The sequence below is a fragment of the Urocampus carinirostris genome, chromosome 20 (assembly GCF_059441175.1).
Source record: "Urocampus carinirostris isolate Australia breed hairy pipefish chromosome 20, RoL_Ucar_1.0, whole genome shotgun sequence".
Lineage (NCBI taxonomy): Eukaryota > Metazoa > Chordata > Actinopteri > Syngnathiformes > Syngnathidae > Urocampus > Urocampus carinirostris.
This window is the reverse complement of record NC_142368.1, coordinates 12,583,324-12,601,819: the sequence shown is the minus strand read 5'-3', so window position 1 is coordinate 12,601,819 and position 18,496 is coordinate 12,583,324. Positions and strand designations below refer to the sequence as shown.

The following is an 18,496-nucleotide window of genomic DNA, read 5'->3' as shown; positions in this document are numbered from 1 at the left end:
TTTTTATTTGAAATTTTAAAATATGTTTTATAAAAAGAATATATAAAATCTTCAATACGTCAGAAATGAATAGAGATCACAAATGGAAAAAAACGAAACAGAAAATAAAAATCAAGAAAGAGGGGGAACAAAAAAGAATATGGAGAAAATATATAAGGTAAAAGAAAAATGAAAAAAAAAACAGGAAAAGTAAAAAAGAGAAGAGAACAAAAGGAAGAAAAATAGATCAAAGATAAAAAAAGAAAAAGAAAGAAAAAAGATTGAAGAAAAAAATAAGAAAAACGAAAGCCAAAGGAAGAAAAATGGGTAAAAAGAAAAGATAGGAAAAAAGTAAGAAACAAAATAAGACAAAGAAAATAGGGGAAAAGGAAATAAAGAAGCTAAAGAAAAAAAACTGGAAAAAAAGGGAAAATGCAACAAATTAAAATAAAATTTCAAAGAAAACAAAAAAGAAAAAGGATAAATAGATAAAAGAAAAAAAGGGGCAAAAAAAGAAAAAGAAAGCCAAAGAAATATGAAAAGGAAGAAAAAAAGATGAAAGAGAAAAAAGGGATAAACAAACAAAAAAGGAGAGGGTAAAAAAGAGAGAAAATGTAAAAAAGAAACAAAAGAGAAAACGAGAAAGAAAATTTGAAAAATTAAGAGACATTTTAAATCTTTGGATGCACCCGTAGAAGCAAACGGCCTCTCCCTCTCGCCAGTTTCCCGCCCGCCTACTCGTACGTAACACGTGCCCGGTTTTCTCTTCACCTTCCGAGTTTCTCCGTGAATTTGTCGAGCTCCTCCTGCGCCCGTCGCAATTCCGTCTCCAGGAACTGTCGCGTGGCGTCAAAGTCGCTCTGCAGAAGCTCCAGTTTGTGCGTGGTGAAGGAAAGACGCTTGCGCAGGTCTTCCTTCTGCTCCAGCAACCAGCTAAACCAACAAAAACAGTCTCACCGGGAGATTGACAGAGGTAGATATATAGAAAGATCCAAAAAAAAGAAGAAAAAAAGACCTCTCATAAACATCCATCCATCCATCCATTATCTGCGCCGCTTATCCTCAGTAGGGTCCCGGGGGTGCTGGAGCCCATCCCAGCTATCCTCGGGCAGTGGGCAGGGGACACAGGGACAGACAATTGGCTCGCTCATTCACACCTAGGGACAATTTGGACCGTCCAATTAACCTAACATGCATGTTTTTGGAATGTGGGAGGAAACCCATACAAGCACGGGGAGAACATGCAAACTCCACACAGGAGGTTCAATCTCATGACCTCAGAACTGCGCCGCCGTGCTGCATCTAATAGACATTGACATATTTAAATATGCATGTTTCATTGATAGTTCATGTATTTTTGCTTGTTTTGAATGAATTCTCCAAAAATGAATAGATAATTTAATAATTAACCACTAGGAGGCGCTAAATAACACACAATGCCCCTTTATAACGGGACATAGTTTGCCTGTATTTATGTATCCATCCATCCATCCATCATCTGCACCGCTTATCCTCAGTAGGGTCGCGGGAGTGCTGGAGCCCGTCCCAGCGATCTTCGGTTAGGCCAATCAACCTGACATGCATGTTTTTGGAATGTGGGAGGAAACCCACGCGAGCAAGGGGAGAACATGCAAACTCCACAGAGGAGGTTCGATCTCATGACCTCAGAACTGTGCTGCACAGGCGCTAACCACTGAGCTGCCTGTATTTATGTATATTTATTTATAAATAATCATTCGAAAAAAGGGCAGCACGGCGGCGCAGTGGTTAGCGCATGTGCGGCACAGTTCATGTCATGGGAACCTCCTGCGTGGGTTCAAATCCAGCTCCAGACTTCCTGTGCGGAGTTTGTATGTTCTCCCCGTGCTTGCGTGGGTTTCCTCCGGGCACTCCGGTTTCCTCCCACATTCCAAAAACATGCATGTCAGGTGAATTGGCCGGTCCAAATTGTCCCTAGGTGTGACTGAGCGAGTGAGTTGTCTGTCCCCGTGTGCCCTGCGATTGGCTGGCAACCAGTCCAGGGTGTCCCCTGCCCACTGCCCGGAGATGGCTCCAGCCCCCCCGCGACCCTAATGAGGATAAGCGGTACGGCTAATGAGATGAGATGAGACATTCGAAAAAAGATGTGGTTTTCCCCTCATGCATTGTTGAATATGGAATTTACGCACTCACTCACTCACTCACTCACTCACTCACTCACTCACTCACCTTGTGATAAAAGTAATGGGAAGATGGGGAGGAATGAGGAAAATGAATGTACAGACGGGTGGGCGGGGGTCGGGGGCCAAGGACACTCTTCGGACCAATCAGACGAGCGTAGACGAAGGCTTAATAAAGGGAAGAGATGGAGAGGCCTATTTCCCAAACAGCGCAGCTCATTGGTATTCGCGAGGATTACAGCGGGTGACTCGTACAGCACGAGTAGCGTTGTAGGGGGAAATAAGTCATGGAGGAAAAGGCAGCACATCTGCAGAGCTCCTCCCCGGGCACAAATCCTCCTGCTGCATTTAAACCGCAGTGGGTTGACTCACTTCATTTTGGCGAGGCGTCCTCCAATTTTTTGGAGAACATAACACGACATCCGGGTTTCGGTGAGATTCTGAGAACATCCGCCCGCGCCTCGGCGTGATGTGCTCCAGGAAAGGTAGCTATTTTAGGAGCTGGTCTTTGTTCCACTTTTTTTAAAAGGGTTTTTCAAAACGAAACCGATGACGAGCAAAACTGAAATGGGAAAGGGACATTTTGAATGACAAAGCTCTCATCTGCCGGCTTATATACTCACAAAATTGTGATGAAAATAGATTGTTCATGACCTGAACGCCTAAACCGACCCAAAAGTGTAAGCCGACCCTAAAATCCAAACCCAAACTTAACCCTGACCCAACACTAACATTAATCCTCTAACCTAACCCCCTAAACTCAACTCTTAGACCCCTAACCCAAACCTTAACCCCTAACCTAACTCAAAGTGAACCCTAACCACCAAACCCTAACACAATCCATACCTTAACTCCTAAACCAACTCTTAAACTTAAACCTTACCCTAACCCGACCCCTTGACAGTATCCCAAACACTAACCCGAACCTAAAATCCAAACCCAACATTAACCCTCCAACCTAACCCCCTAAACCCAAACTCCTTACACCCTTAATTATATTCCAACCCTACCTACAACCCCCTACTGTAACTCTAACTCAACTCTTAGACCCTTAACCCAACCCTAAAATCCAAACCTAACCTTAACCCTGACCCAACCCTAACATTAACCCTCTTACCCTTACCTCGTAAACAAATCCTAAATCCCTAATTCCCTACACCCTTAATTATATCCCAAACGTACCTACAACCCCCTACTTCAACTCTAATTCAACTCTTAGACCCCTAACCCAACCCTAAAATTCAAACCCAACCTTAACCCTGACCCAACCCTAACATTAACCCTCTTACCCTTACCTCGTAAACAAATCCTAAATCCCTAATTCCCTACACCCTTAATTATATCCCAAACCTACCTTAACCCCCTACTTTAACTTTAACTCAACACTTAGACCCCTAACCCAAACCTTAACCCCTAACCTAACTCAAAGTGAACCCTAACCACCAAACCCGAACACAACCCATACCTGAACTCCTAACCCAACTCTTAAACTTAAACCTCACCCTAACCCCTAACCCGACCCCCTTGACAGTATGCCAAACACTAACCCGACCCTAAAATCCAAACCCAACATTAACCCTCCAACCTAACCCCCTAAACAAATCCTAAACCCAAACTCCTTACACCCTTAATTATATCCCAAACCTACCTACAACCCCCTACTTTAACTCTAACTCAACTCTTAGACCCTTAACCCAACCCTAAAATCCAAACCCAACCTTAACCCTGACCCAACCCTAACATTAACCCCCTAAACAAATCCTAAACCCCTAACTCCATACACCCTTAATCATATCCCAACCCCAACTCAACCCCCTACTTTAACTCAACTCTTAAACCCCTAACCCAGCCCTAAAATCCTAACCCAACCTTAACCCTAAACCGACCCTAACATTAAACCTCTAACCTAACCCCCTAAACAAATCCCAAACCCCTGACTCCCTACAACCTTAATTGTATCCCAACCCTACCTCAACCCCCTAACCTAACCCCAACTCAACTCTTAGACCCCTAACCTAACCCCAAGTGAACCTTAACAACCAAACCATAACACAACCCATCCCTTAACCCCTAACCCAACTCTTAAACCTACCCCTTAACCCCTAAAGCAAACCTCACCCCAACCACCTAAACCCCTAACTCCCTACACCCTTAATCATATCTTAACCCTACCTCAACCCCCTACTTTAACGCTAACTCAACTCTTAGACCCCTAACCCAAACCTTAACCCTTAACCTAACTCCAAGTGAACCCTAACCACCAAACCCTAACACAACCCATAACTTAGCTCCTAACCCAACTCTTAAACTTAAACCTCACCCTTACCCCTAACCCTACCCCCTTAAAAGTATCCCAAACCCTAACCCTACCCCCTACCAAACTCTTAAACCCTAAAGTAAACCTCACCCTAACCACCTAAACCCCTAACTCCCTACACCCTTAACCATATCTTAACCAAACCTCAACCCCCTACTTTAACGCTAACTCAACTCTTAGACCCCTAACCAAACCTTAACCCCTGACCTAACTCCAAGTGAACCCTAACCACCAAACCCTAACACAGCCCATAACTTAGCTCCTAACCCAACTCTTAAACTTAAACCTCACCCTTACCCCTAACCCCTTAAAAGTATCCCAAACCCTACCAAACCCTTAAACCCTAAAGCAAACCTCCCCCTATCCCCTTAACAGTATCCCAAACCCTAACCCTTAACCAACCCTTAACCCCTAAAGCAAACCTCATCCTAACCCTAACCCTACCCCCTTAATATTATCCCAAACCCTACCCAACCCTTAACCCCTAAAGCAAACCTCCCCCTAACCCCTTAACAGTATCCCAAACCCTAACCCTACCCCCTACCCTAACCCTTAACCCTTTTCACAGAAGAACAAGGAGATTGTGGATCATTTTTGAGAAATCTTCTGGAGCCACTTAGGAAAATAAATCTTAAAATGCATAATAAGACCAGTTGGCATTAGTAAGAAATAAATAAAAACAGATGAAGTATCCTAAAATCCAAACTTGATGGGATTTTTCGACTTGGACTCATCTTCTCTGGGTTATTTATGGATTGGGGTAGGGGGTGTAGCGCCCAATTAGGGGTGTGGTTAGCAAAAAACAACAACACTCTTGCCTATACAAGGCAGGGGTCTCAAACTCGTGGCCCGCAGGATAATAGCTTGAGGCCTCCGCCTGGATATAAATGTTAAAGGGACAGTGAGTGTTATTTGCCCACCCGTATTCTGTCGCGCCACTGAAAACGAGTGCTGAAAGCAAAATGGAAGGAGACTTAAAGTGACTGAAACTCTTTAAAAAGAAGAAAATAAAAATAAAAACAGAAAAACAGAAAAGAAAAAAATACCTCAAAAAATAAAAAGGAAAAAATAATGAGAGGAAAACTCAAGAATCAAGGGGAAAAAAAATAAAGAAAAAAAAATGACAAAAGAGAAGAGCAAATTTTAAAAAAAAGAAAAGACAAAATGTTTAACTCAAAAAAATGAAAAAAGAAAAGAAAAATGACAAGAAGAGCAAATTTTAAAAATAGAAAAAAGACAAAAAGGTTTAACTCAAAAAGGAAAAAAGAAACAAAAGGAAGGACAAAATAGCAAATTTCTTAAAAAGAAAAAAGACAATTGGTTTAACTAAAAAAAATGAAACGAAAAAAAGGACAATAAAAGAAAGAAAAACATAAAATAAATACATACAAGAGAAAAAGTGAAATAAAATGAAAAAAAAAAAAAGAATTCTCCGTAGTTTGAAGTCTTCCTTGGACTCAGTTTTTGTTTGTGCTATATACATGACAGCGACATCTAGCGGACAAATATAAAAACACCGCCCCTTTAAGAACTAGCTTCCGAGGCCCCCCTACTCCATTGCGTTTGAGACCCCTGCCTGTCGGGGATTGATCTACATTCGTTGGCTGTCCTGAATGAAAAGTGCCTGCAGGGGGTGCACTATTATATAAGCTGCTTTCCTTTCAACAGAATCCAAACCAGAACAAGAAACAAAGCCGAGTTTTATTTACACGGGTGCGATTCAACACGCGGCTTACTGCACCGCAACCAAACGTATCTCGAAATCATCCACTAGAAATGCTTTCAGATTTACATTATTGCCTTCGCTCTCATTAATTTACATTATTGCCTTCTCTCTCATTAATAGAATAAGGATATCATCTGTCAAGATTTCCTTTACTTAAAAAAATCCATCGAATAATATAACCAAATCAACGTTATTAAATACAAATTTGAATTGAATTTGAATCCTAAAGATAACGACTTTATTTCAAAATAAAATAAAAGTAATCAAAAATAACGATTAAAAACAAGTAAACAATACAGTCAAATAAGAGCTAAAATAATTGAAATTAAAATCGTAAAATCAAAACAAATCCTGAAATAATCCGATTAAATACAAATAACTAAATGATAAAAAAATGAATTGAACGAAACGCTAATTCATAAATAATAAAACCAAAATAGATCACCAAAATTATAAATCTGTAAAAATATTTAAAAAAAAATAAAAATCAACATATAGAAAATAAATGAAGATCGTGAAATACAAACAATCAAATGTTAAAATAATACAAATAAACAATTGAATACGAAACCATGAACAATAAACAAAAGTCATAATATAATATACATTTGTTTCATAAAAACAATAAAAAAAATAAATAGAAATGTTTAGAAAACAAAATCAAATACAAATGGGATAATAGTTAATCGAGATAACCAAATACAAATACATAAATAAAAATTAAAAATACAGAAATTTCATATCAACAATAAAATCTAGAAATAAAAATGATGAGATTATACAATAAAATACAAATATTTAAATAAATAATTAAAAAAATAAAATAAATGTATTCCAGAAATAAATAATTGCATCATTAAAAACAAATATGCAAATAATTAAATGCTAATAAGCAAATGTTAAAACAATAAATACAAATAGAAAAGAAAATAATAAAAGATAAAATCATAAAAATAAATAAATCCCTTATAACACAAATCATTATATAATAAAGACAAACCAACAATCATATGCAAAAAAAACAACAAAAAACAATAAATAAATAAAACAGCAAAAAAATGGGATCATATCAGTATCGGAAAATGATTTGCAATATTATATCGAAAGTGAGAATATTGTAACATTTGGTATTTACTCCCAATGTTTCCCTTTTTCCTTTCTCTGTTAAAAAAGTACAGAGTCATTAATTTTCATAAGAAATATTAAACAAGAATGAAAAGGGACTACATAAAAAAATGAATAGAAATAATCATTCTAGCGTTCGTCGAGCCGGCCAATCAAAACTCCTAAGCGACCATGTGACTTCCGGCCCGCCCCGATGGCCCCGCCCCCCTCCGAGGTATCCATAAGTGACGTGTGATTGGTGGACGTGACCGAGACATGAAGATGAGGACGCGGACGATGGGAAACGCTCTTACCTCTTCTTCTGATGTTTTCGGGGGGCTTTTAAGGCCGTTTTGCCAATGTAAATCTTTTTCATGCTTTGTTTGGCTTCCTTCCCTGTCATGTGTTCAAAGGGGCGAGCAGTAGGGGGCGCCCATTCGCGATAGCCTCCCCCAGGAGACCGACTGCCTAAAGTCTGATTGTTCTACCTGTTAAATAAAGCAAACACACGTTTCGTAAGACTTTACATCAAAAAACGACCCAAAACACGTCGAAATAGCGACCAATAACCCAAAGAATGCCCCATAAATGCCCAAAAACTACCCCGGATGGACAAATGAGCAAAAACAACCGAAACGTGAACAAAAACGAGCGATAGAAGGCAAAACACGACATAATCAACGACCAAAATAAAAGATCAAGAAAAGATGACCCAAAAGACAAAGTTCACACCCCCAAAAAATGACAAAAAACGGTCAACCCTAAAAGACAACCAAAACACTGCCAAAATTCCAAAAAGAACCCGACAACAAAAACTGAGCGAAACATGAAGAAAACAACAACCATTTAAAGGTCAAAAAGGATAAAAAAAAACACAGCCCAAGAATAATGACCAAAATCGACTAAAACAACCAATAATACGACCCCCCCAAAAAAACACTAAATAGACCCAAAACATGAATAGAAAAATATCTAAAAAAAGACCCCCCAAAAAATGGAGAAAAAATATTGTGAAAAATACATTTAGGATGCCCTTCTAGAGGAGAAATGAATCCAGTTTTTTTCCAACATGAACCCCATGATACACAAAAGGAGCAAAACCTGAGATTTAACCGAACTTGATTAAATATATACAACATACTCACGATATCATGACATTTTCACCCACAAATCAAGAAGTATTCAAATAGAATGGGGGGAAATGGAGAAAAAATGGGGGAAAAAAAAAAGAAGTGATTCAAATGAGGGATATGGAAGAAAATAGAGAAGGGAAAATAATTCAAATAGGGGGCATAAGGAAAAAAGGGATAAATAAGGAAAATAAGTGATGCAAATAGGGGGATTAGAGAAAAAGGTAGAATAAAGAAATAAAAGTGCTTTAAATAGCAGTGGGGAGTCAATACAAGTGATTCAAATGGGGTGTCGTGAAAAAAAATAGGGAAAAGTTAGAAATGGGATTCTTATTGGAGGGGATATGAAAGAAAATAGCAAAACTTGTTAGGATGTACTCGTTAGCATGTAGCCTTTAGCATGACTTGTTGACATTAGCATGTCATCATGTTATCATGTAGCAGTTAGCATGACTCGTTAGCATGTAGCTGTTAGTATGACTTGTTATCATGCAACCGTTAGCATGACTTGTTAGCATGTAGTCGTTAGCAGGTAGCGGTTAGGATATACACGTTAGCATGTAGCCGTTAGCATGACCTGTTAGCATGTAGTCATTAGCATGTAGCTGGTAGTATCTACTTGATATCATGTAGCAGTTAGCATGACTTGTTAGCATGTAGTCGTTAGCAGGTAGCCGTTAGGATATACACGTTAGCATGTAGCCGTTAGCATGACTTGATAGCATGTAGTCATTAGCATGTAGCTGGTATTATCTACTTGTTATCATGTAGCAGTTAGCATGACTTGTTAGCATGTTGTCATTTGCATGTAGCTGTTAGCATCTACTTGTTATCATGTAGCAGTTAGCATGACTCGTTAACATGCAGCTGTTAGCATGACTTGTTAGCAGGTAGCGATTAGTATGGCTCGCTAGCATGTGACCCGTTAGCAGGTAGCTGTTAGGATCTACTTGTTATCATGTAGCTGTTAGCATGACTCGTTAGGAGGTAGCTTTTAGGAATCACTCGTTAACATGTAGCTGTTAGGATCTGCTCGTTATCAAATCGATGTTAGCAACGACTCGTTATGTTGACGATAGCATGACTTGTTAGCAGGTATTCATTAGTATGGCTCGTTAGCATGTAGCCGTTGGCATGACTCGTTAGCAGATAGCTGTCAGGATCTACTTGTTATCATGCAGCTGTTAGCATGACTCGTTAACATGTAGCTGTTAGCATGACTCGTTAGGAGGTAGCTTTTAGATTTGACTTGCTAGCATGTCGCCGTTAGCATGACTCCTTAGCAGGTAGCTGTTAGCATGACTTGTTAACATGTAGCAGTTAGCATGACCCGTTAGGAGGTAGCTGTTTGGATTGACTCGCTAGCATGTAGCCATTAGGATCTACTTGTTATCATGTAGCCGTTAGCATGACTTGTTAGCAGGTAGCCATTAGTATGGCTCGTTAGCATGTAGCCGTTAGCAGGTAGCTGTTAGGATCTACTTGTTATCATGTAGCTGTTAGCATGACTTGTTGGCATGTAGCTGTTAGAATGACTCGTTAGGAGGTAGCTTTTAGGATTGACTTGCTAGCAGGTAGCTGTTAAGATCTACTCAATATCATGCAGCCGTTAGCATGACTCGTTAGCAGATAGCCATTCGTATGGCTCGTTAGCAGGTAGCCATTAGGATGGCTCGTTAGCAGGTAGCCATTAGTATGGCTTGTTACAATGTAGCCGTTAGGATCTACTCGTTATCATGTCGCTGTTAGCATGACTCGTCAGCATGTAGCCGTTAGCATGACTAATTAGGAGGTAGATTTTAGGATTGACTCGCTAGCATGTAGTTGTTAGCATGACTTGTTAGCAGGTAGCTGTTAGCCTCTACTCATTATCATGTAGCCGTTTGCGTGACTCGATAGCATGCTTGGAAAAGTACGAAAGGAGGGAGAAAGTGTCGAGGAGGATTAACGGGGGAAACCCCCAAAGTAGCATGTCATCTATTTCCCGAGTCGCCACGGCGACAAGCTCCATCGCTACGATTCGCACAAACAGCTTCCCCCCCTTCTGAGTCATCACACATCAGCCCACGTCCGAGGTGAGTTCGAAGGCCGTTCGTTAATACGGGCGTCACGGGGACATCTCGGGCCACGTCGGCTGGTCTTTCGCCTCCTTTTCTGACCCCTCTAGTCAGAAAATCTAGTGAAAGGGTCTACTTTCAGGGTCTCTAGAACCCTTTCTGGGCAAGTGACCGTACCGTATACTTTTATACATTTTACTATAAAGGATTTTATACGATTAAATACAAGTCAGGGGCCATTTAAGGGTCTGGCTAGTTCATTTTTTTTCTTTTGTTATGAATAAAAAATGATCCAGGATCATTCAATCTTGTTTAGGAGTGTCACTTCCCATTTAGAAACATCTAAATATTCCATTTTTATTAAAAAAAAAAAGTATTTCGTTTCCATAGTGAAATCCCTTCTCAACTTGCCGCCATGTTTTTCTGCCATTTTGTCTTTTGCTGGTTTTCCTACGCACTAGACAACAGTGCCATCTCGTGGTCAGATATTAAGGAGGACTTTCAAAGCCACCTATAGAGCCAAAATTTCTATCTTCCGGTTTTCATTTTGTGTGACTACTTAAGAATTTAATTGGTTCTGGGAGTAGCTTGGGAAACGGAAAATGTTGTAAGTAGAGACGCGTTTTGAATGTAAAAGTGCTAATCCGTTCCAATCCTCATCAAAGTACAGTATATTTTTTTAATCATAAAATCATTAGAACATGAAACAAATACATGTTAAAATCAGACTACCGCCCAATAAACATAAAACGAGAGGCACATGGTGTAAAAAAAAACAAGAATAAAGCAAATCATAAACACAGTACTTATTTACTTTTGTGCGTTTATCAAGACATGATTTTTGGATGTTGGGTAAATAGTTTCGTTTTTTAGTCAAAAATACAGTACTTTAAACTACTCCCAGAGTTCTACCTATAGCACAGGTGTCAAACAGGCGGCCCGCGGGCCAGATCAGGCCCGTTAAGGGATTGAATAAGGCCCTCGAGACAACACTCAGAGAAGCGCAAGAGAAAAACAAGCTGCAGGTTGTCAACTTAAAGCCAGGTGCCTCGAACAAAGACACTGTACTTCTCTCTCTCTCTCTCTCTCTCTCTCTCTCTCTCTCTCTCTCTCTCTCTCTCTCTCTCTCTCTCTCACCCCTTTTCTCCCACTCTGTCTTTTACTCTCTGTGTCTCTCTTTTTCTCTTCCTTTCTTGCTCTTTGTCTCTTTCTCTCTCTGTGTCTTTTAACCTATTTTGCTCCAACTTTCTTTTTTCCTTTTCTCTCTTTTCTCTTTCTCTCTTCATACCCTTCGCGCTTTCTTTTCTCTCCTTCTGTCTTTCTATTTCTCTTTGGATTTCTTCCTTACTCTCCCTTTCTTTTCCCCCACTCTCACGACTTTTTATCTTTTGTTTCTCACGCTCTCTCCCTCTCTCTCTTTTTCTTTCTTTGTCCCGCCCTCTCTCCTTTTCCCCTCCCTCTTTCTCTTATTTCTTTATCTCTTTTTCTTTCTCTTTAATCTACTAGTCCGGCCCCCGACAGAATGTTTGTTCTATCGTGTGGCCCTCCGAGTTAAAATGAGTTTGACACCCCTGACCTATATATATATATATATATATATATATATATCGTAAGTCATATTTTTGCAGGGCTTGGAACAGATTTCCGCATTTTCTTTCAAAAAGAGTGTCTAGTTTAATTTCTTCCTCATGCCATGAGGCTCTTTAACTCCACCTCCACCTTTGCACATAACCCTATTTTTATGACAGTGTGTATTTTTCGTAGCACTATTTAAATACTCCAGAGCAAAACGTTATATATGGTATTTTTATATTCTATTATAATATTTTTCAACACAAAGGATACTGCTGGTACTGTGAATTTCCCTCTGGAGATGAATAAAGTATCTATCTATCTAGCTATCTAGTTTCACATGTTTCGATTCGTAAGTAGAGGTGGCGCTATATTGTGAAATGATCATATCTGGTGAAAGGCCCTGGGAACGTTAAGGGTTAAAACCGTGGAAATATAGAAAGACTGAAGTAATCCTATAGGATTCACAACAAAGTACATATTTTATGCATGCGCTTGATACTATTTTTAGAACTGAGACGGAATCTGCAATGCTAATGGACACATTGGAGACGCGACCGGTCGTCGCCCAGAGTCTTCCGTCGGACTATAAACAATTTACGGGTGGAGAGAAGGAGTGGCTCCATACATTTACATACATTTACTTTTGCAGTTTAGAGAGAAGACCTTTTTTTATTGAGCAGACTCCAGTAAATCAAATACAAGGATTTATATATTTAACAAAAAAAAAAAAAAAAAAAGACGGCTGCTGCTTATGGCACAGTTCTTACCCGTTTTCAGATCTTGTTTTTGTTCTGAAAATTATTTGAAAGCTAGGAATAAAGTTAGCTTTCCCCGTCGATTCACTCTTCAACCTCTCGAGATGAACTCGATAACCTTCCGTTACCGGTCATCCCGACTCATCGATAATTTACGGCAGGAACTCAAAAATGAGAGCGCTACTAAAACATGGACAAACCATCCTTCTGTATGTAGAAACAAATGTATAAAAGAAATATAAGAAAGAAATATATGCCATGTTAAATAAATCACGTAGTACCTAAATATATCACAGAAATCCAATGCATTTTTTTTAGTATTTCTTCCTCATGCCATGAGGCTCTTGAATTCCACCCGGGGATATAAAAGCCCACGTTAAACCCCACCCCTACATTTGCATATTCCCTTATTTTTATTACAGTGTGTATTTTCCGTAGCACTATGTAAATACTCTATAGCAAAACTTTCTATTGGGTATTTTTGTATTCTATATCTTTATTATTTGATTTTTCAACACAAGGATACTGCTGGAAGTGTGAATTTCCCTACAAGGATGAATAAAGTTATCTATCTAGTATTTATCTCGTCCTGTATTTGATTGCAACAAAATGTTATGCAAATGAAGGGGTGGGTCAAACGGGTTGAGCTTTTCACCCATTGGTTGATTGGCCATATAAGTCGTTACTGATCAACCAATAGGTGAAAATGTCAGTAGATTAATATTTGTATACATACAGGATGTTTTTGGGCCTACACTAACGAATGACTATTGAAGGATTTTATACATTTTACTATAAAAAAATTTATACGATTATATATATATATAAAAGATTTTATACGTGGGGGTTTTCTTGGCACGCCCATGGAAGGAGCCGGCACAAAATCTTGCGGAAAAAAACGTGGGCAAAAAGGCAGAAGATCGAGAAAGGAGGCTCGACGGAGACTCGAGTGACACTGATTTGGCTAATTTAAACATTTCAAAAATTAAAAATCAAAGAGAGGAAGAAAGAAAGAGAAGAGATATACAGGATGTCGGGTTCGTTTGACTCATTCAACCACAAAAAAAATGATTTGATTAGAAAATCACAATGACCCGCGGGCCGCTGTCCTCGGGTTGGAGACCCCTGTACTAAGGACTCCCGGGAGGCCAACAGGAAACCACATCGCGGCCCTTAACATAAAACGAACGGCCTCGGCGCAACCTCAAAGACTGTCCCTTTTGACGAGGGATGGATCTCGGTTGTCGTGGCGACGCGTGCCCCCTCAGACTCAGCATCCCAAGTCTTTTTATAGAACATTAGGGGACGGCTCCCGCATCTGCCTGAATGGAGACAACTCACACCTACTTCAATCTTTCATCCATCCATTATCTGCACCGCTTATCCTCAGTAGGGTCTCGGGGGTGCCGGAGCCCATCCCAGCTGTCTTCGGGCACTGGGCAGGGGACACCCTGAACTGGTTGCCGGCCAGTCGCAGGGCACACAGGGACAAATAATTCACCCGCTCATTGATTTCAGTTAAGCCAATCAACCTGACATGAATGTTTTTGGAATGTGGGAGGAGAAAACCCACGCAAGCACGGGGAGAACATGCAAACTCCGCACAGCGGGTTCGATCTCATGACCTCAGGACTGCCGCACACGCACTGACCGCTGCGCCGCCCTCAATCTTTCATATCACAAGAAAAAAAAGACATTATGACGTGTGACTTGCTGAATTTTGTTACTGGTGTCTTGGATTGGAGTCTGGATCAAATTGGGCACAAAGAAGAAATGACGAAACGAGAATGCTTCGGCGGATCACGGTTTACTTTTCAGGGTTGTTTGGTTCAAAATGAGGTAGTGGAGTAAGAGTACAGTTTGTTCTCTACAAATCTACTCAAGTAAAAGTAAAAAGTATGGGGTTTTCAAAACACTCTGAGAACAAGGGTGAGCAACTATTTGGAGTCGGAGGTCCCTTTAAACTCAAAAACTTGTCCCGGAGTCAAATTTTTCACACTCTCCTGTTTTGAGTTTCTCCAGACATTTTGAAATAATTGAGTTTCATCAAATTGGTTATGAAACGATCGCAACGAAAGCAAAACGGTTTTAAGGACTTCATTCGAGATTTAGTTTTGCAAAAGAGAGAGAAAGACAAAACGAGAGAAACAAATGAGAGAGAAAGTGAAAGAGACAGAATGAAAGTGGGAGAAAAAGACAGCATGAAAGAGAAAAGAGAGAGAAAACAGATGGAAAAACAGAATAGGACAGACTGAGAGATAGAGAAAGTAAGAAAAGAGAGGATTTCTTCTTCCAAAGGAGGTGTAACAGAAAATCAATAAGCCCTTTGAGTCAATTGTCTATTTACTTTTGGTCCCTTGAAAAAAGGGGGTTAAAGAGTGTTAACAGCTAAAATAACAAAACTTGTGTCACTGTCCAAATACTTTCAGGCCTAACGGTGTAGTTTATTTCTTTAAGGAGCCAGATTAACTAATGTTATGGTAAGAGCTCATCACTTCCGCTTTAGCTTTTTATTTTATGATATATACCATTTACAAACAGACACGCTTCAGACTCCGTCCTCTGCTTCCTCGGGTCCAGAATCCGCCGTTCTCCACAATTTTCCTAAGGATCCCTTCATCGCAGGCCTAACTGTATAGTTTATTTCTTAAAGGAGCCAGATTAATTAGTGTTATGGTAAGAGCTCATCACTTACGCTTTTGCTTTTTATTTTATGATATATATCAATCACAAGCAGACACGCTTCAGACTGTCCACTGCTCCCTAGGGTCCGGAATCCGCCGTTCTCCACAATTTTCCTTAGGATCCCTTCATCGTAGCGTTTTCTGCCACACTATAATATTCCGGTTTCCACAAAAATATTTATATAGCTGATGTCTTATTTTATTAGTTATTTGGTTGTTGTGCTCAGTTCAGCCCTTTGAGACTTTTTGTGATAAAGGGCGTCACAAATCAATATGACTTGACTAGTATTACTTGTTGAGAGCTTCAGTAGCTCCAGCTCCTCTTGGTTGCTTACATTGTTTGGTTCTTTTTCAAAATAAGACTGCACCACACAGCTAGACCACACTTTCCCTTGATTTTTTGGGGCCTACACTGGCGAGTGACTATTGAAGGATTTTATACATTTTACTATAAATGATTTTATACGATTAAATACAAGTTATATTTATCGAGTGCAATGAAGATTTTCACTTAGTGGGCTTCAGGTCTGGCTGTTCCAAATTCGGAATGTTTTGGCTGGGGAATTTTGATAACAGGACTCTGACGGGGGGACGGCAGGCGATGTTTGGAGAACAAGGCCCTGATGACGTAGAAACACTCTCCTGTTTTGAGTTTTCCAGACATCGAGGCGGGGGGTGGACCCTACGTGGGAGTTTTCCTGGCATGCCCATGGGAGGAGCCGGGACAAAAGCTTGCGGAAAAAACGCGGGCAGAGGAAAAAAGGCAGAAATTGAGAAAGGAGGCTTGACGGAGACTCGAGCGACACTAATTCGGCTAATTTGGCCATTTATTCGTTGGAGTTCACTCATTTAAATTGTTTAAGAAATTAAATCTGCCCCTGTGTGGAAATGCTGTTAGGGTTAATCTTCAAATGTTTAACCCTTTTAATTTGGAGTGCTGATGCATCATGAAATGAGCGCACATTGTTAGGAGAATGCAGGTTGTGTTTGGTTAATGGAGTCAGATAACTAATTCGAACAATTTGGTAAACGCTACATTTTAATTTTAAATTCCCAACAATTTACATGGTTATGTGTGTATATCAATATAGTTTTTTTCATTAACTTTGATTTCCACAATCAAAAAAATGTTTTTGTTTGTTTTGATCTAAAATCTTTATATTGTAAATAGTTTTGTCAATGGGTTTCATACAAAATGTTAAAATTCCAATCTATTTTTTTGCAATTTTTATAATTTTTCAGTTTAATAAATTATTTTTTTACTTTTTATATTTTTAAATTAGTTTTCCATAATAACACTGCGTGTTGACATTGACAATGGATTGCATAATAACTGGTTGAATTATTAATTATCAATGTACATTAACTGAACAGGGACATTGACCCTACCAATATGGCCGCCACGTAGGCACGCTAGTTAGCAGGGTGTTACAGCGCGGCGTTTTTGTTGTACAGTATAGCTGTAGTATTTCTTTTGGGTTTTTTTTCTTGTAGTTTTTGTATTGTAGTTTGAGTATTTCTGCAGTCGGATTTTTGAGTAGTTCTGTAGTATTACTGTAGTTTCGTTTTATTTTTTTCTGTAGTATTTTTGTTGTATAGCTTCAGTATTTCTGTCGTACTAATGCAGTTTTGTTTTTGTAATATTTACATCGAGATTTTTTATAGTATTACTGCAGTTGTATTTTTGCAGTATTTCTGTTGTAATACTTTTGTAGTAGTGTTTTTATAGTATTTTTGTTGCAAGATTTCTCTAGTAGTTTTTGTATTATAGTACTACTGTAATGATGTTTTGGTAGTTTTTCTGTAGAAGCATTTTGAAAAAGTACTGTTTAATAAGTATTACTGTCGAATTTTGGTAGTACTGCATATGCATCATTTTCCAGTATTTTTGTAATATTACTGGTGTTGTATTTTCTAGTATTTCTGGGATAATATTTCTGCAGTCGTATTACTGTAGTATAGTATGTCAAAAAATGTATTCTCTTTTATGATGAAAGCAAAATATATATGGTCCCCGTTTTGAAGGTCTGAATTTGATAGTTTTGTCGTCATTTTGTAGTATTTCTGCTGCAGTTTTGTTGTAGACACACAAAGGGACAACGTTGGCACCAAAAACCTGTAGTTTTTATTTTTAGTAGCACTTTATTTACTATTGATAACTACCAATCGTCTATTTGGATTGTCAATGCTGTTCCCACAGCAACTGTAAAGCGCTGATAAGTAATATTTGACCACTAGATGGCACTGTGATGTCTTAGTATGAGCAAGGGCCAGTAAAACACGACACAACGTGGCAGTGGGATGCCGGACACATATGGTGCCGACCTAAATGGGGAATACACATTTCTCCACCAATCATTTATGAGAAAAAAATGAAAATTGGTATATTAGTTCTGTACTTTTGCCTAGTATACAAATCATTATTTTTTTTGTGCTAATTTTTTAAAACATTACTACTAAATTAAAAGTTCTTTTTAACCACTGCCCTAAATATTACACGCTGTCCCTTTAATTAAAACATATGACAGCAATACTATAATTAAAAAAAATGCAGTTATAGAAATACTACAAAAATAAAAGTACAAAAATGACTACTGCAATAATACAAAACGCTACTTCATAAATGCAAGGACAGTAATACTACAGACCATAAAAACGACTAAAATGCTACGAAAATATTATTGTGATATTTGAAAAGTACATCGTGTAATATTTGACGGAAATTTTCAGCAAGAGCACAGCGTAGCAGCAAGATGCCGGACAAACATGGCAGCGATCTTTAGGCATGGATTCCACTTTGTAAAAGAAATACAAAGTTCTCCACTTATTTTCTTATTAAAAATGAAAATTGAAATGATACATTTTTTTAATGAATTGTACCACTAGGAGGCGCTCAATATTACTTTCCCTTTAAGGGCCTGCTACATTCCGTGTCTACACATCATACTGAATGTTTATACTCTGTGCTTAATGCGTGAAGGCTAAATAGACAAAACACTGCCACTGCCCC

The 18,496-nt window shown here is 39.0% G+C and overlaps 1 protein-coding gene across 1 annotated transcript in view; it reads right to left on the bottom strand.

The window, feature by feature from the left end:
- The window catches only part of LOC148346281 (brain-enriched guanylate kinase-associated protein-like), a 45,187-nt gene that overhangs the window by 11,113 nt on the left and 15,578 nt on the right, over positions 1-18,496 (bottom strand). The window contains 1 exon segment of the mRNA XM_088325647.1: positions 751-912. Coding sequence (XP_088181773.1) covers positions 751-912 — 162 coding nt within the window.